Here is a 23248-nt window from a genome sequence, read left to right on the forward strand (position 1 = left end):
TACAACTTTTGCCTCAGTAAACTCCTAATTTGCTGCTTTTAATAGCTAGTAAGGTAGTTAAGTTTAGGTATGGGGTAGGACTAAGGGATCTAAAATATGGTCATGCAGAATAAGACATTAATATGTGCTTCATAAGTACTAATAAAAGGCCAATATGCTATTAATATGCATGCTAGTTAATAGTGAGAACTGGGTTTGTCTGGTTTGGTTAAGCTACAAAATCAGACATCAGAAGACTACAGAGAACAGTTCGGACTGCTGAAAGGATTATTGGTTGCTCCCCGGCCCACCCTTCAAGAAATGTATACATCCACAGTGAGGAAAAGGGCTCAGAAAATCACTCTGGATCCCTCACATCCAAGTTACCCCCTTTTTGAACTTTTGCCATCTGGCCGGTGCTTCAGAGCCATCTTTTGCCATCTGGCCAAATACCAGGACAGTCAGGCACAAGAACAGTTTCTTCCCCCAGGCAATCTACCTCATGAACAGTTAAATGTTCCCCACTTATGCAATAAAAATGTGCAATATTCTTATATTTATTTGTTACCCCTCCATCCAAGTACATCTCTGCATCTTACTCTATTCTATTCCATTATCATTTATAGCACAACTGTTCATACAATTTATTTATTTGCAATTTTTTTTTTTTTTTTCTCTGTGTGTTGTTGTTGTCTCTGTGTACTGGACGTTTATGTCACTAAAACAAATTCCTTGTATGCGTAAGCATATTGGGAATAAAGCTCTTTCTGATTTTGATTCTGATAAAATAAACTAATACCAAAGTTCTAAACAATCTTGTTATGTACGGTCCATTCAACTCATGTCATGACTAAAAGAGAACTATAGGTATAGGTACTACACAGACAACAAGTAGAAATAACCTAGAATATTTCTTATTTCTGGATTAAGTTATTGTAATATGACGTTTTTATTAGGATCTAGTTATCTCTGTAATATCCTGTGGCTTCTGTCTTTGTTCATGTAGTTGTTCCAAACCCAAACATTCCTACAAGAAATACATCTGTGTTACACATATATAGTGTACTGACTATAACCAGACTGAGAAAACAAGGGTGTGATTAATCTAATATTTTCTTTGTGAGAATCTCTTCAAATGATCAGTCATCAAAACGTTTGTACTATAAACACTGACAAAACATACTGTACATTTAAACATGGAAACACTGCTGTAGTTTCACACTTTTGTCAACAATAATGGAAAAAAAGGATAGCAATTATAAACAGTTTAAACAAAAGTTGCATAATTATAGTATTATGTAATTAATAGGCTGATGAATTGATGTTAAAGAATGCATGAGCAATATTCAACATTAAAGAGCACAAATAGTTCATTATCTTACATCATGTTTGGTTCAGATCCAAATGAAACATAACATACAAATATGTGATAGAACATTATGAATATTATTGTGGGTGTAAACTCTTTATTATAAATTTCAAGGAATATAATAATAAAGAGATTACACCCACAATACACAGCAACAGCAGTGGCCAGAATGATGCATTATTACAAGTCTACTTTCTCGCTTTTTATTCGCTTTTTTAATCGCTGAGATAATTCATTTATTTTTTACCTTGATCTATTGCTGTCCTTTTGGGAATTTTCTGCTTGCAAGATCAGAAGTTGTCAGAAGGTGTGTTTGCATAATTTTGGTGGATATATCATATTTACTATCCTCTTTTTAAGACAAGATTAAATTCAAGAAATTGTTTACATTTCAAGCTCCTACAGTACAGTAAATATGCAATTTAATTGTAAAGTAAACATTATGTTCAAAATGTATTTGCATTGACAAGACTTTTTTAATTCTTAAAAGTCAGGACTCAATTTTCTGCCTTCAAGTCACACTAGAATGATCATATTTAAGAGATGAATGCATGAGAGGCACCTTAAAGTTGCAATGAAATCAATATTGACAATTATAAATTTTTTTAAATTTTTTTGGGAAGTCGTGGCCTAGTGGTTACAGAGTTTAACTCCTAACCCTAAGGTTGTGGGTTCGAGTCTTGGGCCGGCAATACCACGACTGAGGTGTCCTTGAGCAAGGCACCGAACCCCCAACTGCTCCCTGGGCGCCGCAGCATAAATGGCTGCCCACTGCTCCGGGTGTGTGTTCACTGCTGTGTGTGTGCACTTTGGATGGGTTAAATGCAGAGCACGAATTCTGCGTATGGGTCACCATACTTGGCTGTAAGTCACATCACGTCATGTCACTCACTTACTCACTTTATGGAATACTGAAGTCTTCATTATAAATGATTTATGCACATTGCTATTTCTTCTACATTTATGTGTCCTTGTAAATCTTAAATCAAAATAACTTCCTGAACATTTCTTCTCTGGTGAGTAGGACTGCAAGGGTGAAGGGTGCCATTTGGAACAAAGCAACATTTGTCTGGAAGTTAAGTCTGAAGACACTGATTAGCTGCCTCTGTAGGGTTTAATTAGGGTTGGAGCTGAACACTGCAGGACACACATCAAAAAACATGGTCATGAACTGTGACTGGTCTTTTTAAACTGTATTATTAATTTAATTGTGTTCTCTACCATCACACAAAAAAATACAAAGATATAACATCTATTGCAATTTTTTTTTTATTTGCTATTCATTTTGTTGTATTAATGCTAAAAAACGCTATGTGTCTTTGTTAGAAAAAGTTATAGAAATGTCAGCATCTCAGGCTGTAGGCAAGGACATATCCTGGGCAATTTCGGCATCAAGTTACCTGCATGTGGATTGTGGGGACTGCACCCAGAGGTAACCCATGCAAACATAGTTGAGTGCATTCGAACTCTACACAGAAAGGTTTCCTGACTCAGCCATGTCTCTTATATATTAATTTTTCACAAACATCACTTCAAGTAGGAACATCCCAGGAAGAGTTGACATCAGCAAAAGTCCCACTAGTTTCCCACAAGCAATTATGACATTGTGGTGTTCATGTGCATTCATTTCCTAAACATGATCACGCTGATATGACTTGAAGGCAGCATTACACTGGCTCTCCAAATGCAAACTTTGACCAAAGTGAATGCTAGGTGGTTTCATATCAGTATAAAACGTTAATAAATATCAACGCTGCTGTGGAATGCAGGTGTGGAAATCTAACTGCCACCTCCTGTTTTAGAGCCAGTGTGGGATATTCCATTGGCTGTAATCTTCCTTTATGAGGTAATGGCACGAAGTGCTACGCCCTCCTGATCAGCAGATAAAACAGAGACAGACCAGAGCGTGTAAAAAACCCTTTGATCCTCCCAATACTCCAAAGATGAAAAATATTGATAAGGTTGAAAATAGCTTTGGTTTTAGCTGCAGCCAGGATCTATTGTGGAGTCCTGTAGAGCGTGGTCACGGTAAATAGTGACCTCTTGTTTGGATGGACTTGGTGACTGCAGTACGGGGCAAGAATGTAGCATAATGGAGGCCGCAGAGAATTCCCGTGTTATTGTTTAACAGATATCCCACTGTCTTTGCGTTCTGTGCTGCAGAGCAATAGAGTGGGAAGAAACAGAGAGAAAAGTAAATGCCTCCATGAATAGTTATCCTTTGGTGTCCCAAAAACTCAAGTTTTTATAGTGGGAGCTACTGTATTAGATATGTTAGATAAACTATCTCAGTTACAATTCTAATGTGTATACTATGCTATGTCCCAAAAGCATAGTAAAAAAAAAAAAACCTATGCCAAAAGTCCCTGGATGGTGTACTATTTCAGGTAAACTTTCAAGATGTGGATCCTTGAACACTCTGTTGGCTGATATTGCCCACAACACACTGTGCTTTGGAGGAGAATTCAGTTTAGAACTACAAACCTGATTAAAAGAACTACAAATATGGTGGATGTTCGTAAAACCAAGTTTTAAGTTCACAGGAGTTGTATGATTAATAATATCTACCTTCATAAAAAATATTTACTGTTATCTGTGTTTTACTACAAATACCATGTTAGTGTAGCAAAACCTTGGTTAATTTGTGGTTACCATGGTTTAACTACAGTAACCATGGTTTTCTGTAGTAAAAGCATGATTAATTTTTGTAAGGGCTGAGCTTGAGTTCTTTGCATTTAAGACCCATGACTTGCATATCAACTAACTGTTTTCTCTCCAGCAAGGTAGAAAGAATTGTTTGAGTAATGTTTTTAATTGAATTATATAAAATGTGTAGTTGAGGGTGTTAACTGTGACAGGATGGTTGATAGGCTGGTTTATGTTGACAAAATGCAAGTAACTGTGTCAGAGCATCATTTTAAGATGTATGTCCCAAAAGCTTGCCATCTCTTCTGCTACACACTCAAAAGTATCCACTTTTATTCTCAAAAAGAGAACTCACACTGTAAGGTCCAGTCCTGACTATTAACTGTTCGGTTCACGGTCCGGTCCAAGATGGCGCCTGTGTTTGGCATTTTCGCTGTGGCTGGAGGATTGTTTCGTTTTGTTTTAATTATTTTATGTGCGTTGCTGTTATTAAGTTCGTCCTCCTATGATGTGTCTGCCGTGTGGGTGTATGATCGCCAAACTATGATTTTAATTCGTTCATCTGTGACCAAGTGTGGCGGCTTTTGTACCTGGAGTGGCTTGGGCGAATCAACCCTGTACCACTGTCCACCTGCTTAGGCTGTTTGCATGCGGGAAGGAGAGGGACTTGAGAGACGTACTAAGAAGCGGAGGAGAAGGAGAGGAAAAAGGGCTGGGAGACAGGTGTATCTCAGGAAACTCTGGAAGTTGGAGCAGTGCTGTGTTGTTTCCAGATTGCCGTGTCTTCACCCCTTGGTTCCGAGCGTCTACAGTGGTCCGTTTCTTTTGCCCCTGAGAGTTTCTTCGACCGGTCGCGGTGTGTGCGACGAGCACTTGAGGCCGCTGCTGCGTACCTCTGTCTCTGTTTCGGGTGGTAGATCTGCACCGCTTAAGATTGCTTTGTTGAATGTTCGATCAATCAGGAACAAGTCATTCCTGCTCAATGAACTATTTACTTATAAAAATTTGGACTTTATGTTGTTGATGGAGACATGGCAACGGAGTATGGAGTTTTCCCATTTGATTGAACTCTGTCCTGCGGAATGTTCATTCATCAGCACACCAAGGCTCGTGGGCCGCGGGGGTGGACTTGCTGTTGTCTATAAAAATCAGTTTATTTGCCAGTTGATGAACTCCAACACGTACTCTTCCTTTGAATTACAGATGTCTAAGGTTGGTCAATCAAATTCTTTTTATTGTATTCTTGTTTATTGGCCTCCTGGGATTTTGGGTCCTTTTCTGAGCGACTTTACTGATTTTTTTATCCTCTATCATTAAGTTGAATAGAGTTATTATTGTCGGTGATTTTAATATTCATGTGGATAATGCTGCATGTAATACTGTTTCAAATTTTTTAAATTTAATGGATACTTTTAATTTTGTTCAACATGTCTCTGGTCCTACACATGATAAAGGACACTTGCTTGATTTAGTGTTTTCTCATGGTTTAAATATTGACGATGTGTGTGCAGCGGATGTCTATGTTAGTGATCAAAAATGTGTTTTATTTAATCTTGCGTGTAACGAAAATCCACTGCTGGTCAAGCGGGTGTCTTGTTCTCGCATGTTTACCCAAGTTGCTGTTGAGAATTTCTCGACCGCTTTTGATTCCAACTCGGTTATTATTTTAAATGACATCGACAGTTCTGTACAGTCGTTTAATGATCACTGCACTTTGTTACTGGATAAAGTGGCTCCCATTTAGGAATCGGCATATTCCCGTGGGTTAATACTTCTCCATGGATAAATGATGCCATTCGCAGTCTCAGACGTGTGTGTCGGAAGACTGAACGTTTGTGGAAATCAACGCGGCTCCAGGTTCATCGTCAGTATTTTAAAGAGTTACTGTCTGATTTACATGAGATGATCAAGGTGGCCAGAGCGCAGTATTTTAAAAAACTGATTTTAACTTGTAAAAGGAATCCTAAGACTTTGTTTGACACTATTAATTGTCTTGTGTCTCCTGTTACATCATCTGTACCTGTTTTTTCTAACGATGATTGTAATAATTTTTTATTTCATTTTGTGGGTAAGGTTATGGCTGTTAGGGCTAGCATTTTACCATCAGCTATCCCCTCTGTAATTATCACAGAGCGGCCCTCAATTTTAAGCTCTTTTCAGTCAATTTCCATTAATGATCTTATAAAGATTGTTTGTATGATGAAACCATCTCAAAGCCCGGCGGATATTTTGCCTGCTTCTGTGGTCATGGAAACTATTACATCCATTGGTCCATGTTTGGTCTCAATTGTTAACCTTTCGTTAAAGTTGGGCCAGGTCCCTAGGTGTTTTAAACACGCTGTTGTTCAACCGCTCTTGAAAAAGTGTAATCTTGATGTTACATCGTTGAACAACTATAGGCCTATCTCTAAGTTGCCCTTCATTTCTAAAATCTTGGAAAAGGTTGTGGCAATGCAGTTGAGCGATATTTTGGATACTCATAATATTTATGACAAATTTCAATCAGGCTTTCACAAAAATCATTCCACTGAAACCGCTTTACTCAGGGTATCAAATGACATTTTGATGGCCACAGATGCGGGGGAATGTTCCGTGTTGGTTATGTTAGATCTTAGCGCAGCGTTTGACACGGTGGATCACTGCACTCTGATAAATAGATTACGCTGTTTAGTAGGTATTTCGGGTTCGGCTCTGGATTGGTTTTCATCTTATCTGTCCGATAGGTCTTTTTCGGTTTCTGTTGGATCCTTTACGTCCGATTCTGTACTTTTGTCCTGTGGTGTGCCACAAGGTTCTGTGCTGGGCCCCTTGTTGTTTAACTTGTATATGCTTCCCCTTGGACGGATTATTAATAGTTTTAAAATAATATCTTATCATTTATATGCAGATGACATTCAGTTATTTATCTCGTTTAGACCTGATAGTCTAGATAAACTGTCAGTTCTACAGGAGTGTTTAGTCTCCATTAATAAATGGATGGCAAACAATCTTTTGCAACTTAATAAGGATAAAACTGAAATGATGATCTTTGCTCCTGACAATATTATACCTAGGATTAAGCAGGTTTTGGGGGTTTCAGCCACTTCAGATTGTAGTGAAATAAGAAATCTAGGTGTCTTTCTGGATAGAGCCATATGTTTTAAACAGTCATATAAAGTCTGTAGTTCGCTCATGTTTTTTCCATCTTAGGAACATTGCTCAGATTAGATCGGTGGTCTCAAGAAAAGAGATGGAGATGCTTGTTCATGCCTTCATCTCGTCACGTTTGGACTATTGCAATGTTCTGTATACTTGTTTGAATAAATCTTCTATGGAGCGACTACAAGTTTTACAAAATGCAGCTGCAAGGCTGTTGTCTGGTACCATTAAGTGGTCTAATATAAGACCAGTTCTCAAGGACCTTCATTGGCTCCCAGTTGAATTCAGAGTGCAGTTTAAAATTTTAGTTATCACTTATAGAGCCTTGCATGGTCAGGCACCTCTCTATATTAGGATCTTTTACATAAACATTCACCGGGTCGGCTCTTACGGTCTTCTGGTCTGGACCTTTTAATTGTCTCTAGAACACGTCTTTAGACTAAAGGTGCTCGTGCTTTTTGTACTGTGGCACCGAGGCTTTGGAACTAACTTCCATTAGCACTGAGAACTATGGGTTCGGTCAATTCTTTTAAAAAACACCTGAAGACGCATCTTTTTGAACTCGCTTTTATTTAACAGCAGTGGTTTATTTGTCTTTTCATGTTTGTGAAGAGTGTTTCTGTGTGTTGTGTTATGGTAGATTTATTGTATGCATGTTTGATCCTTTTTATTAACAGATTGTAAAGCACTTTGTGACTTCTTGTCTGTGAAAGGTGCTATATAAATAAATTTTACTTACTTACTTAACTGTTAACTACAATAAACGCCTAATTACTGCTAATTAATAGTTCATTAGGTATTTCTTAAATTAAGGTATTGGGTAGGATTAAGCGTGTAGAATGTAGTCATGCAAAATATGTGCTTTATAATTACTAATAAACAGCCAATATGCTAGTAATATGCATGCTACTAAGCAACAAATTAATATTGAGAATTGGTCCCTATACTAAATGTTACCCATATTTTTATGATGCAGCGTAAGTAGGCAAATTCAGACAGCATATTATGCAAACTATTACCTATTATCCTTGTAGACTAGCCATAGTGGTTGTTTGACATTGATCACCTTTGTCATTTCATTTGAGCAGGTGTGTCTAATTTTACTGCTTTGAATGAAAGTCTTTTTTTGAGACATCTTTATGTTTGCAGATTGCACCATTCTTTGCCGTAACGCATATGTTTGCATCTTTTTATTAGTTTTCTTTTATAAATAATTTCTATTATGATTATTTGAATTGGAATTGTGCCAGGGGTCAATTTTCATTTATTTAATTCACATATATATGGATAACAGATTAAGGAAAACAAATGCGTTTCACAAATAAGTTCAAGACAATGTCATATTTTTATTTCAGTGAAAGCAATGAATATTTGCTGCTATACTGATGAAAACAGTTCAAAACAGAGCACCAAATACCCCTCATCTAGCCAAAAGGCCGCAGTCCCTATTCACAGAGACAATGCTTGATAAAACAGCACTCAGGATTGGAGACAGGTTCTTGATGATCATTTGAGCAGGGTTTCCAACCACAACCCCTCCAAGGTTTTTCCAGCAGGAGTCTGAAGCTCCTGTTACTCAGAGCTTTGTCTAACATTTGCCCATTCTGCTGCGACAGTAAAATCTGAACATCAAATAAATATCTGGCGGGGTTGTGTTACCTTTGGAAAAAGCAGATCAGATCATGGACAAGAGGAATTTGAGTGGGTAGATGTGTTAAAGATTGTAATCTCCAATGCAGATTTCTGGAGAGCTTTCTGAAAAGAATCCTACTTTAGCCTACGCTGCTTCAAGCTTTCAACACTTGAGTTCTTTTCTATCAAACCGTGTTCTGCTGTATAAATACCGTAGTTATTCTTATGTAACAAAGCACAGGACAGAAAGCAACACAACAGGTAGCCTGAGAGCCATCTACCTAGATAGCATTTTAAGGTTTATTTTGCCCATTTTAGACGTTTCTTCTTATTTGCCATGTGTCAGATGTGAAGACCAGCAGCATCTCAGTCTTCTCTCATCAGCGTTGCAGATGGTGTTCAGTGTGTTCTGTTCAATGAAGCTTCTAGTTGAGTACTAGTGAGGGGTCTGTTTTTCTCAAACTAGAGGATCTGATGTACTGCTCATATGGGCTGTCCACTTATCCCCCCTGTGCTGGTTAGATCCAGTTTGCTTTCTTCTTTTTTAAGACAGAAGTGCACGACAGCAGGTAATAATCTCTCGAAATACTGAAAAACAGACTTTTTTGGAGAAATGTGCTTGAGCATTTTTAAAACTAAAATTTGACTGTGCCAGACTGAATTTATAAGACTGAATGTGAATGTTGTTCTTTTTTTATTTTAGAATTGTTTAATTACAGAAATTATTACACAAAATAGTTATACAATAAGTGAAAAAAAAAACTTGTTAAATTTGTTAAAAATGTTTTAAGATGTGTCAATATCAACTCAAACTTACATCTGCTGAACCTGTAATGAGTAAATTATGACACTTTTTTTAATGAACATCTTTCACATGAACACTGAAAATCAATGACTTTAAACTGAAACATAAAAAGTACTAATATTTAAAATATTTAAATGTAAATATATATATATTTTTTGGATGAACATTTCTAGTTTTGTATTTTTAAAATAGTTTTCAACAGGACTTATTAATATCATTAGTTATTTGTTTATATGTTCATTTTGCACAGTTGTTAGACCTAACCTTGAAAAAGAAACTGATTAAAAAATTAAAAAAATAAACAAACAACTTTAAAAGTTATAGAAGTGGTGTACCAGTTGAAAGGGACAAGGTGTTTGTTAAACACTATAAACTTTTAGGTTATGAAATGATACAGTACCTCTTACGTGGTGTTTCTTGACTATAAATATTTTTCATAACTCAAAAATCAAGGTAGGAATATAATATACTACATTATATAACATATTTTGCGATTGACTCAAGAAGAAACATTTCTTGCATATCAAATAAGCAGAAAAAAATCTTATTCAGCATGAAATTGATTTTTAACCTTGTCTTTAATAAAATTGGACTAAGTTGCTCTTCCTGCTCTTCTCTTTTGACATTTGTAAGACTCTGATCTGCTTTCACCTTTCCCCCCACTGTTCAATAAGCCAATTCACCCAGAAATATGTCACAAATCAGTGTAAAAGTAAATTTGGTCACAAATTCTGTTTCATGCCAACTTTAAACATTATTTGCAAAATGCCAACAGCTACTGCTGAAAAAAAAAAAATTTGAAATCCATTTTGTCAACCTCTAATATTATTTTTCTGCATGTATGCTTTAAATTTAAATTAAAGACACAATGGGAATGATGAACACCAGAAAAACTCCTATATACTTTTGTGGTGCCGGAGATCTAGGGTTGCTCAAAATAAACTCAAACTTACCTGGCTAACAACTTAAACCCACTTTGTGGTACAGGCATCAGGCTATCATGAGGTTTCAAACTATTAGCGAAGTAAATCAAGAGCATTTATAGTCAACAAATGACAAGCACACACTGCTTCCGTGGTCTCAGGAATGGTCATGTCATGTGTTGACTATAAATGCACTTGATTCAACTTAATAGCTGAGGAATCTCACAGTAGTGGGAGATGGTAGAGTGAAAATGTTAAAGGGGTCATATGATACAATTTCAAATTTTCCTTTCTCTTTGGAGTGTCACAAGCTCTTGATGAATAAAGAAGATCTGTGAAGTTGCAAAGACTAAAGTCTCAAATCCAAAGAGATATTCTTTATAAAATTTAACACTTATCCACGCCCCCCTGAAACGGCTCGTTCTAACACGCCCCCACATATCTACGTCAGTATGTGGGAAGATTTGCATAAAGCCGCACAAATGTTCAAGCAAAGAAAGAAGGCATACCTTTTATTTTCAATGTAGTATTGTTGTTGCCGCTGCCGCCATGTCGTATAGATGCTGTGTGTTTCACTGTGAAAGCGAAACGACTTTGTTTGGCCTTCCAAAAGAGGACAATATCCGCTTTATCATGCATGGAGCTGATCTGTGCTGGTCGCTGAGGAAATACATCAACTTTGGTCTTCGTAGATTCTGCCTCAAGCCGCCCGGCTCTGCTCACTCAAGCCGGCTGCAGGTCACTCTTGGCCTCCGGCCTCTGCTCACTCAAGGCTCACGCTGTTTCGTTGAGAAAGTGAAACTACTTTGTTTTTGCCTTCCAAAAGAAAACACGACTAGATATCATGTTTATATCACGTTTATAATGGGTTTTATGTTTATGTCTCATCACATTTCCGTCACACGCTTCAGGCATTCGCCCAATCACAATGCGCTGGATAGCTGGCCAATCACAGCATACCTCGCTTTTCAGAGAGATGAGCCTTGTAAAAATCGATGTGTTTCAGATGGCGGGACATAGAGGATAATGTACAGTATGTGGAAAATAATGTGTTTTTTTAAACTTAAACTGCATAAACACATTCCATTACACCAAATACACAAAATAATGTTCTTTTTAGCAGCATCATATGACCCCTTTAACACTTTGACTCTGTAGAGGTATCAAAACAATGTTTGATAAACATTTGTTTAATAATCCTGACTGGACCTACATAGCAGCACTGGCACAAATGATACTGTGATTTGGGGCAGCACTACCTGTTTGACTGACTGATTCACAGATGATTTCCTATTATGCCCTTTTTATGAAGTCTTGATTTGGTGTACTAGAATAGGTCTTCATGCTTGATTGTTCCAAAATGCATTATTTTTCAAATACTTTACATTATTGCAGCACCTCTCTTCCCAGTCAGTCTCGAACATACAGTTAGTTCCTTAATTCCTGTTTGCTTCCTCCGAAAGGTTTGATTTAGAGCCTGTTCTGGAAAGGCCATGCATCCTACCATGCATCACCAGCAACAACACACTACTAAAGCAGTTCTTCTTTGTCTTCTCTAGCGCAGCTCAACCAGGCCTCGCCCCCTTTTTTGCTTATTCTGTGGGCGGAAATTATTTAAATAAGTCACTTTGAGATGTCTCAATATCTGAGCCGTACGATCCATTTGTTGTAGTTCTTAAAAAAGTGTTTTCTGTTAGAGAATATCTCCAATTTAAAATGCTCTTTGAGCTGTGTGATCTTTTTCATTCTCGAACAGCAATATTACACAGTAACTAATATTGAAAAAGTGAAAAAGCATAGTAGGACCCCTTTAATTTTGAAGGGAGGCTGAATAAATCTTTCACTCTGGAGAAAACCTGTTTGATTAAAAAATGCAGAATTTATTGTTTTAACAAAAACAGAGAGAGAGAATAATTTTTTGTGTAACTGTAAACTCTGAAGCAAAATAGACAAAATGTTGATGGCTGTCTATAGAACTATAAAACAGAACAATCAGGTAGAAGAAATCTAAACCAATTATAAAAAAAAAAATGCATAAAGAAGAAAGAAAACTGGAGCGACATGGATCCTACTGATGTGTATAATTGTCAGTGCTAAAATAATGTTTTTTTGTTTTTTATCATGTAGAGTCACTGTAAGTAAGCCATTGCTATAGTTAATCTTTCTGAAGAGTGACTGTGAATGTTTAAGCAGCCTAACATGTCAACGTCTGACTCAATCAACTGTTCGAGTTTGGGGAGGGACTAGCCATTTGCCAGATGATAGATGAGCGCAGAATAAGTGCTTGGGAAACTTGTTTCTCATGCTTTTTATTTTTGCAATTCCATTTAGTTCCACTAGCGGCACAGAACTCCCAGATTCACCTTTAACTGAAGCCAATATGAAAATGACAACAATGCAAAGTCAGCCATTTGAGAAACAATGTCATATTTAATAATAATGATATTAAAATAAATAAATAAAAATACAATGATATCATACATAAATATGGGTTAAAAATGTGGCACATCAGACAAGTGGAGCAACAGTGAATGAAGCGTGTGTATCAGGACGGGCTCGCTTACAAGTCTGCATGAGGACATATATTAATGACCTGATATCATCCACTACCTATACAGTGAGAGAGAAACACAGGGGTAGTGATTATGACGTGTTAAATGAAACATGGCTTTTAAATAGTTCAGTCAAAAACGTACACTTTGAAACCCGTTTCCAAAAATATGCGTTTTCAGTCCCCAAAACACTGTTATCGCGTAAACGAACAGGAACAACGGATAAAAAGTTTCCTGTTTTTGGCTGAAAAAAAAAAAAAAGGGCTCAGGTGGGGGAGGGTTTAAAGTTCATACGGTCTCTTTATTATAAAACTGGGCTGGTGATGGTCTCGGTCTCAGTCAACTCATTCACAGTCTGTTCACTGACTGCATGCTGATCATAAAACTGGAAAGCACTTATGAACACCACAAGCTCCAATCAGACTCTTATGCAGCATTTTGGCATCAAGTTTCACAGGTTTACTTTGTATGATCTCTAAACGGCATCTAAAAACAAACTGAGGTTGGTCCTTTTGTGCATCAGTAATTACAGTGTTTCTATACTCCAAACTTGGACTTGGAAGATGTCAGAGGGGTGTCTTGTGCACGTCATGTTTGTGGACTCTGTCACAATCATTCTGACATACAGCAATGCTTGTGCATTCTATGCACATGTGCGTATAAACAGACAATCCACAGCTGACACTGAATTTGGATAAATTGTGCGTGAAAGCATGTCCAGGTCCTCACCTCCTGATGTTGCTAGCATCTAGCTGCTCCTGTAAGACCGACGCTCTCTTCTGCAGGAAGCTGACCTGCAGATAAACACAGCTCAAGTTTAGTGGTACGTTTATCAAATTAGGAACCAATTTACCTGCTAGGTTTTACCACTTTGAGAAATCACTACATTTTTCATGCACTGATTTGAAGTACAACAAAATCATTTACATGTGCAAGCATTGTCAGAGCATTATGGGCCAAACTTCTAGTTCTTTGGGGAAGAGTATGAGCTCAACAGTTATATATATGACGCCCATAGGATCTAAATTGTAAGCCCACAACTGCCAGACCAGATTACCGTACTCTACTTTTAAATGGCTCATGTGTGAGAAATTGAATTGTCCTTTATCTTTGGAAATAAAAGACTTCAATGTGCTATTAAAACATACTGTAGCTTTCAGAACTCAGAACGTCCTCCCAGCCTTTAAAAGAGCATTTACTAAAACTGTGTAACAATAGCGAGTAGAAAAATGTCTCATTGCAGCAACTGTAGATCCGCTGTGAGCAAAAGTGATTTCTTTATAAAAATATTTTCTCACAAAGAAATACACTTGGTGAATTGTGGCTTTTTTAATTTTGTATGAGCTTGAATTTTTTATTTTTTTTTTTTTTACATTGTTCTGAGACGATTTTCCTGGAAACCAAGATACACAGAGCAAACCTCAAAGCAAATCTAATGTTACCATCCTTGCAAATGCATGCCACTGACTATGGTTAGATTCCTGAATGGCCACTGGTTTTGTTAAAATAATGCACTGCTATGTGCAATGCTCGAAATATTCAAGGACAGAGGAGGCCACGCTGGTCACCAATTACAACGCATAAACATATCAGATCACAGAGCAGTGGCTGCGATTCTGAAAGAATCTAGTCAGAGCCATTCAGAGGCGTGTGCCAGGTCTTTGAACTGTGATCTTGAAATGTTGTTTGAGGGGCCCAGGGCCATGCCTGACAAAAAGGGGCTATTGTTTAGATTTGAAATGTTTAAAAAAATGCTCTCGCCACAGACTCGTGTAGAACAAGGCTGACTGTAACTAATAAGACCCTGGCCGGAGCCCTTGAAGACTGTATTAATGTGGTTGGCGGGTGTAATTGCACATAAGGAGATGAACTGGACCAGAGACTTCAAAGCCCTGTGGCCAAATTAGATCCATGCCCATGGAGGAACTTGCAACACTTGCTACCCCCTCCCCTTCCCAAGAAATCAAATAAACAAGAGCCACTTTAGTTCAAAGACATGAGGTCTGACTGCTCGGCATTATTAGCTGAGGGACAGAAAGCTGCAATGGCATACAAGACACCAAATGTGGGGTACTGAAGTGAAGTGGCCTGATCACATGCAGGACTTCATACGAGGTGCTGAAAACCTAGACTGGTGTTGTTCCAGTTTTGTGTAAAATGCTTTCCATTCATCAACAACTTTTGACTTTTAAGAGTTGTTTTGGAGGCTATAAATCAAATGATAAAGAAACAATCAAAACTTTGTCATTTACAGCAGGACAGTTGTGCTGGGTATGTAAATTTGATTTATGAGTGCTCATAACATACAGAACACTCAAACTAGACCTTAATTTTCAAAGTGTAAGCTCCAAACAACAGCAGATGCATTAAGATCGCAAACACAAAATGTTTCACTGTTGTTGTTTTTTTTGCAATGCAGCTCACTGGAAATATATGACTAGATTTCTGCAAAACCTGAAATTGGTTGTTCCAGGTACATTCGCTACACTTTTCAGGTGACGCCAGCAATAAGCATTATAAGAAATATCCTTTGCAGATGTAGCTTTAATAAACAGACCAGTTTAATGCGCCTGTGGGTTCCTTTTTTCAAAAAGATTTTGAGTTGCTTGCAGCATGTTTCACATTAAATCTTCTTTGACTGCCACTAAATAGCGTGTACAATTTTCTTCAATGCATGTTAATGGCTAATGCGCGTATCATGGCAATTCAGAAATGAAATTCTAAAGTGTTAATGCTTCATCACATTTAAAATGAATGTACTACCTACACTAAACCCTTAATCAATTGATAGTGTTAACACAGTAAACATGAGATAAAGATGCACTTGCTGAAGCAATCGTGCCATTTTAGCATGCTTCTACAAGGCTTTAAGCTTTTTTGTGGAGTGTTGTGACTTGTGTTTTACAGGACTCGTACCCTGGCATTCCACATTGCAAGAATTAAAAAACTGTATTTGAAAGTTTATTATATCAGAAAAGCCATACACATGGAGATGGTTATGTGATGCAAATGGCAAAATGTATCAGTTTACAAACCATGCACTACAGTAAAAGTGATTAGTGGTCATAAAATAGTATTGTGCAAGGACTCACAGGAAAATAAGTCTTTATTAATCAATAATCTGCCCCTGTAATCATCATCATTTGTGTGAAAAGGAAAAAAGTTGGTGGTTTTACTGCCTCTAGTGTTCATTTCAGCTGGAAAGTGCATTGAAATGTACTGTCTGTATGGGTTCATTTTTGCAGTTTTACAGAATTGTAGCCAGAGTCATGTATTTCCAATGAGCCTGGATTTTTTTTTTTTTTCAGCGATTTATGTTTTTAGTGTGTGATGTCTAGAGCAGCTCATTCTTCAATCTTTGTTTGGATGTGGTTGGAGTGTTAGTTGTTCTTATAGCTTTTGGGAATCGATTCCACTACTGAGGAATGAAGACCAGAAGTTCCATGATATGGCCAAGTGGGTACTTTTCATGTTAAGGAACAGGGTTATGTGGCCAGAGTTAGTTAATTGTAGTCTTTGCTTGTCCCATGTATGGTCACAGGAATGCTGGAGCCTATCTCAGCGTCTCGGGCCGTGGGCAGGAAAACATTGTGCATGGATGACCAGTCCTTCGGTGGAGTTGACGGAGAAAGGAACCATGAAAACAATGTAAACAGTCCAAGGTCAAAAAACAAGCAAGGCAAGGAACACAGAGAAGACGATGTCAATACAGGCGATACAATAATCAGCAATGCGAGTGTGGATGAGTGCAACCTTTATAGTGTCACTGATGGGAAACAGGTGTGGTGTGATAATGAGAATACAAAGACGAGACCCACTATCGTGACACAGATAAACAGAGATATATACATATATATTAATTTGGAAAGCGGTCATGTAAGAAGTGGGGTAATGTAATAAATTTTTTACTGAAACACATAACATGAAAATTAAAGCTTTCATTTAGCTGAAAGCCAAAACCAAAAATAAAATTTGTTTAATAATCAATTGTTTCATCAAATATATTTAATAATCAACACTTAAATAGAAAATAAGTTGTACAAACATTTAAATTGCACTTATATCAACTTTTTAATTACAGAAATATGTTTCTACTCAATTTTTTGTTATATAAATATTTAAATGGTGGCTGTAACAAAAACTTCTTTTCATGAAAGATTTATTCAAATATACATAAAAGGTTTATTAAAAGTTTAATTTAAATAAAAGTAAAAAAAAGGGCAACCAATTATTGGATGGTAGGCACGGCACAAATAATGTTTAGTGACATTTTGTTCAACAGAAAACAGCATAGACTAAAAGACTGATTTTGAGATGTGAAAATCCATATCGGTATCAGTTAAAATACATCACATTCTAATCAAACTGTCCGTGTTTATTTTTCGATAATGACTGACTGTGATATATGGAATTCCCTAGCTGACGAGTCATTTCCCCAGACTGTTTGCAGGAAGGAGAGTCTCCAATCAAATCTGCCAGCATCCAGTCAGCGAGTTCCCCTTTCAGTTGGATATTATATCTTCCTTTTCACACTTTTTTCACTTAAAAAAAAAAAAAAAATTCTGTTCATTTTATTTAACAAAAATAAACACCTTTCCGAATCCTAATGCCACACTCAAGTGCTCCAGGTGTGTTTGTGAATCTGTATATATGTGTGCGTTGGTGGTTTTTCTGACCTGCCTTACAAAAATACATTTAAACACTAACATATATGTGTTAATGTGTGTCCAGTGGGAGTTCTTGATCACCTGTGACTTAAGCGAGGTGATGGTGTCCTCCAGCTCCTGCTGCAGCTCTGCGGGAATCAGGCCTTTAATCTTCGACTCACACTCCTGACGGACATGTGTGATCTACATGAGAAGAGAGGGAAGAGTTTAAAAATGTACCACCTCTATCAGACTGTCAAACACTGTGGTCAGTCCTCTGTAATCTAAACCTGTCTGTCTAGCAAGTACAAACTATACACTGAACATACAACTTTGGCAAGTTTGGTTAGGTCTTTCCTCTTCCTTTACACACTCAAGCAGAGAAACACTTTTTGTCAACAAATTGAGGAGTGGAGAAGACACGCTGCACTGAGGATACAGCAAGGTCACGTCTAGAGGGGTTTTGAAAGACCACTTTTTGCCTCAATAAACTCCTAATTTGCTGCTTATCAATAGTAAGGTAATTGTTAAGTTTAGGTATGGGGTAGGATTAAGGGATCTAAAATATGGTCATGCAGAATAATGCATTAATATGTGCTTTATAAGGACTTATAAACAGCCAATATGTTAATAATATGCATGCTAATAAGGAACTAGTTAATAGTGAAAATTGGTCCCTATACTAAAGTGCAAAAACATGGCAGTGATGGTTGGTATTATCTAACTATTCATAGCTGCCATGCCTAATTTCTGATCAAATCTAAAAGTAAAAATAAATAAATAAATAAAAAGAAATAGAAAAAGAAAAAGAAAAAATACCTTATACCTTGCAAATACCTTAGATGACTTATTACAATTACTATGATGCAGCCTCAAATTTCAAATCTTTTTTTTTTTTTTTTAAAGGTCACACTTTAGTTTGGGAACCAATTCTCACTATTAACTAACTCTTAACTATGACCTTTGCCTCAATAAACTCATAGTGAGAACTGGTCCCTAATCTAAAGTGTTACCAAAATAAATAAATAAATATTTTAATTAATAATAATTTTTGGGGCTAATTTTGCGTATTTTTGAATGTGCTAGTCTTTCTTGGTGTTCATCATTCTAAAAGACTGTCTCATGTGAATGTGAGACTGTATGACCATTTCTAGTCTCGGTCTTAAGAGGTCTGTGTTTAGGTCTTGTTTTGGGTCTTGGTGGGTCTGGTCCGGCTCCTCTGCTGGCCGTGTCAGACAGACACTAATGTCTTTGGCAGTTTCTATCTACCATCTTAAGTTAAAAACATCTTAATATTTGCCTTGTTTGAGGGAACAGAAGCGCAACAAGAAAGATGATTGCCTTTCCTAAAATAATTTTCCTGTTGTGGATTTAACTGATTGTTCTGGCTTTCTGTAATTAATCTTCCGGAGTACAATAAAAGGATTGGAAAGCCACTTCAAAGAGGAAGAGTATACATTATCTGAACACAGCTCTGTTCTTTTTTGTCCCACAGTGAGCTGTAGACTAGGCCTTTGCCATTAACCCAGTTGTCCCCCGGTCACTGCCCTCCTTTTCATTTGACAAACCCCAATGTTACTGAAGATGATGCAACACTACTTCAGACTCAGTTCAAAAACAAAAGCTGAAAATATAGATTATAATAAGTCTTTCCATTTGGTAACTAAAAACCAGATCCATTGTGTGAGGAGACTCCTGATTATATCCCCAAAAATGATAACATTGGCTATTGAGACAACATCTGAGTGTCTATAAGATGATCGTATTTGGTTTGAGGGTTCTTGAGATCTAGTGGTAGATGCTGGACTCATAACAGCATCATGTTCTGCTCTCCACTGGCCTCCAGTCCCAAACACTTTATCTCAATTACCCTCTTCATCATACACATTCCATGCAACACAGCTCAGCTAGTACACACTACAGCAGACGCATCCCTGCGTACTGTATCGGGAGGCCCACGTGTAATTGAAGTCGACATGCCATGAATGTTTGCCTCAGAGAGTGGGAGGTAAAGGCATCTGTGAGGGAAAGGAAACGGGGGAGTAGTTTTCAGAAACAGCTAGACAGCTTTTTAAGAATAGGAGCTATCGCACAGTGCTGTGTCTGGCTACTAGCCCACTACGTACAACTTTAATTGTGCAACATATCTAGCATGAGATGCAGCAAAAATGCGCCAGTGGAAAGTGGCTCTTAGCATGTGATTGCTAACAGCATGGCTAAATGAACCGGTAAAAGGCTTTGGCAGTGAGTTTACTAGAACTGGTGTTATTGCATGAGACTGTGGAGGACATCTCAACTTCTGAACCCTTGGCAGCATCAGTGACTACAAGAGGTTTGCTCCCCATTTACAATGGTAGCCCTGTGAGGAGACGAACTAGATGGAAAAAGAGAATGGTGTTTGGTGTTCTCACCAAACTCACCACCACGATGCTATAGGGTTATGTCTAAACTTTGTAACTGGGTGTATCTTTAATCTTATCATGGTCCCTGTAACCTATTTCTACATCTTTCTGTAAGAAAGTCTCAGGATCTCCGACATTTTTTCTTCTTTCTGAACATCAGGACTCTCTTTCACAGTCTCAGGGTCTTCCTATCAGTTCCTCAACTATTTGTCAATATAATACATTTGAATTATTAACCTTTTAACCTCTAAAAACAACAATTTTATCACTATAATAATACCCTCTTCGGAACGATTCTCAAACAGCAAAGTTGTGATGTGATATCAACAGTTTCTGGAGGTTCTGTAGCTCAATTGGTAGAGCAACGGGGGTTTGTTCCAATCAATAATTCTAAGTATGAGCAATACTGACGCTTGTCTTAGCGAACACCACTAAATATGTAGACGTCACAAACTTAAAATAATAACAATAATAATAAAAATATGAATGTCCATTTCAATAAGTGCTACTCAAAAATGAAAATTCTGTCATCAGGTCCTTCTAAACCTGCAGGGCTTTCTTTCTTCTGCAGAACACAAAGCAAATATTTGAAAGAATGTTTCCATTATTTTTGTCCATACAATGGAGGTTAGTGGGGTTATAAAGAATAGTCACCTGACTTTGTCATTGTATGAAAAACACTGAAACATTTTTCAAAATATCTTCTTTTGTGTTCTGCAAGGTTTGGATTGGCATGAAAATGTTCACTCAAAATGTTATTTTCAGTGTTTAATCTGTAAATCCGAAAGTGCTGGAATGCTAAGTGCATAGCGGCCGCAGGTCCCGGGAAGAGCACAGAACACGTGCTTAAAATAACATATGCCATGTACTCAAATCCCCACTGACCAAACCATGGGGCTTACAAACCTCAATTTCAAATAACTTTCGTGATATAAATATTGTGACAACAATAAAAAATTATTTTAAGCTACTCACATTAATTTATGAACTAAATAAAAACTAAACAGAATCACGTAAATGCTATATTTTCAATTCAAAACAGCAAAATTTGACTAGAATTCAAGTAGTTTGGATCACTGCATGTTTCAGCCAGTCTTTTAACATTTTTCAATTCTCTCATAAGATATGTGAAGACATTAATTTAAGAAACATTTAATGATTGAATGTTTAGCTGCTTGTATTTAAAGTGTTACTCCACCCCAAAATGAAAATGTTGTCATTAATCACTTACCCCCATGTCATTCCAAACCCGTAAAAGCCCCATTCGTCTTTCGGAACACAATTTAAGATATTTTGGATGAAAACCTGGAGGCTTGAGACTGTCCCATAGACTGCCAAATAAATAACAGTGACAAGGTCCAGAAAAGGTATGAAAGTCGTCGTCAGAATACTCCATCTGCCATCAGACGTGCAATCTGGGTTATATGAAGCAACAGAAACATTTTTTGTAAGCAAAGAAAATAAAGCATCCTGTGGCGCGGATGACACAGAAGAGCATACGCAGCATACGGTGATATGGAGTGACACAGAGGAGACCACTGACAAAGGAATTATAGAATAAAGTCGTTACTTTTGTTTTCTTCGCTTACAAAAATTCTTCCCGTCACTTCATATACCACAGATTGCACGTCTGATGGCAGATGGAGTATTCTGACGATGACTTTCATACCTTTTATGAACCTTGACACTGTTATTTACTTGGCAGTCTATGGGACAGTCTCAAGCCTCCAGGTTTTCATCCAAAATATCTTAAATTGTGTTCCGAAGATGAACAAAGCTTTTACGGATTTGGAATGACATGGGGGTAAGTGATTAATGACAACATTTTAATTTTAGGGTGGAGTATCCCTTTAACCTTGCGCTCTTTCGCCATTAAAAAACTGAAGCATCATGCTAGAGTTCATGCTTGCATTCTTTGATTTGATTGGCTGCTTCATTCATTTTTGAAAATGACCAGCAATGTTATTAGACAACTGAGGCAGACCAGACAAAATAACTTTAAAGTTTTTGTCATCCTAACAGCATACAATGGACAATGGACAGCAGCAGAGCAAAACAGAAGAATATTCTCATGCATACTATAAGCATATTAGCTATTTATAAGTACTTATAAAGCACACATTAATGTCTTATTCTGCATGACCATATTTTAGATCCCTTTATCTTACCCCATACCTAAACTTAACAACTACCTTCCTATTAATAAGCAGCAAATTAAGAGTTTGAGGCAAAATTAAAGTGCCCCTATTATGCCATTTTTAAGGTTGCTAATATTGTTTTATGAGTCTCCTAAAACAGGCTTGCATGCATGCAAGGCCAAAAAACATGTTAGTTTTCTCAGAAAATAGATTTAATTTTACCTCATTTAAATGATTCATAAACAACTTGTGCGAAGCAGTTCAAAGAATCAATTTCTCTAAACCCCTCCTTTCCATGAGCCCTCACTGCTGTGATTGGTCAGATGATGCAGTCCTTTGTGATTGGTCCAGAGCCGTAGAGAGATCGTTCTACGGCTCTGGATTGGTCTACCGCGTACAGTGCATATTGGAAATGAAACGCCAATTGCCTTGACAGAATGACAGCCCTGGAGACTTGTCAATACATAGTAAATATTGTATGGATTGTAGCTTACCAACTCGAGCCGGATTCTGAATAAAATTCAAATTCCTGACAACTCGTTTCAGTGATTGCGAGCCGACTTTTTTTTTGACAGATAATAACTTGATCTATCGTGTACTGTCAGCTTCACAACTTTGCAGTTAGTTTATGTTCACATACAGCTACATGACACACTGCATTTAAGGTAATAGTCAAAAAGGTCTAATAGGGGCACTTTAATAGTGAGAATTGGTCCCCAAACTAAAATGTGACCAGAATATTAAATACTAGGGACATGTAATTCGCAAATAATGTCTACTGATTTTGTGTTAATGTAAATAGCATATTTATGGCCAGAAGGGCAAAAACAAAAAACAAAAACATGCCAGTATCCTCACTGTTACCATTTGCTAATCTTCCACTTTCTGTCATCCCAACCAATATTCTGTTTAACGGAGCATGTTTAACCCTCATCAGAAGTGCCCATAATGCCTCTTCTGGATCCATGCAAACCGGTACCAGAACACAGACAGTCAAAAACAGAGATCCTGGATCCTG

The 23248-nt window shown here is 37.3% G+C and overlaps 1 protein-coding gene across 6 annotated transcripts in view; it reads right to left on the minus strand.

The window, feature by feature from the left end:
* LOC109053865 (centrosomal protein of 112 kDa-like) overlaps nucleotides 1-23248 on the minus strand; it is a 178200-nt gene that overhangs the window by 9806 nt on the left and 145146 nt on the right. For 3 of the 6 annotated variants that reach the window (XM_042731031.1, XM_042731025.1, XM_042730999.1), the window contains 2 exons: nucleotides 17793-17894; nucleotides 13774-13838 (listed from right to left, as the gene is read on the minus strand). In XM_042731031.1, the coding sequence (XP_042586965.1) occupies nucleotides 13774-13838; nucleotides 17793-17894 (167 nt within the window). Of the gene's footprint in view, nucleotides 1-12546; nucleotides 13103-13769; nucleotides 13839-17177; nucleotides 17586-17792; nucleotides 17895-23248 lie in introns of those variants that run through there. The other 3 variants (XM_042731009.1, XM_042731016.1, XM_042731027.1) reach the window with 3 other exon arrangements.

The sequence above is a fragment of the Cyprinus carpio genome, chromosome A3, assembly GCF_018340385.1.
Source record: "Cyprinus carpio isolate SPL01 chromosome A3, ASM1834038v1, whole genome shotgun sequence".
Taxonomy (NCBI): domain Eukaryota; kingdom Metazoa; phylum Chordata; class Actinopteri; order Cypriniformes; family Cyprinidae; genus Cyprinus; species Cyprinus carpio.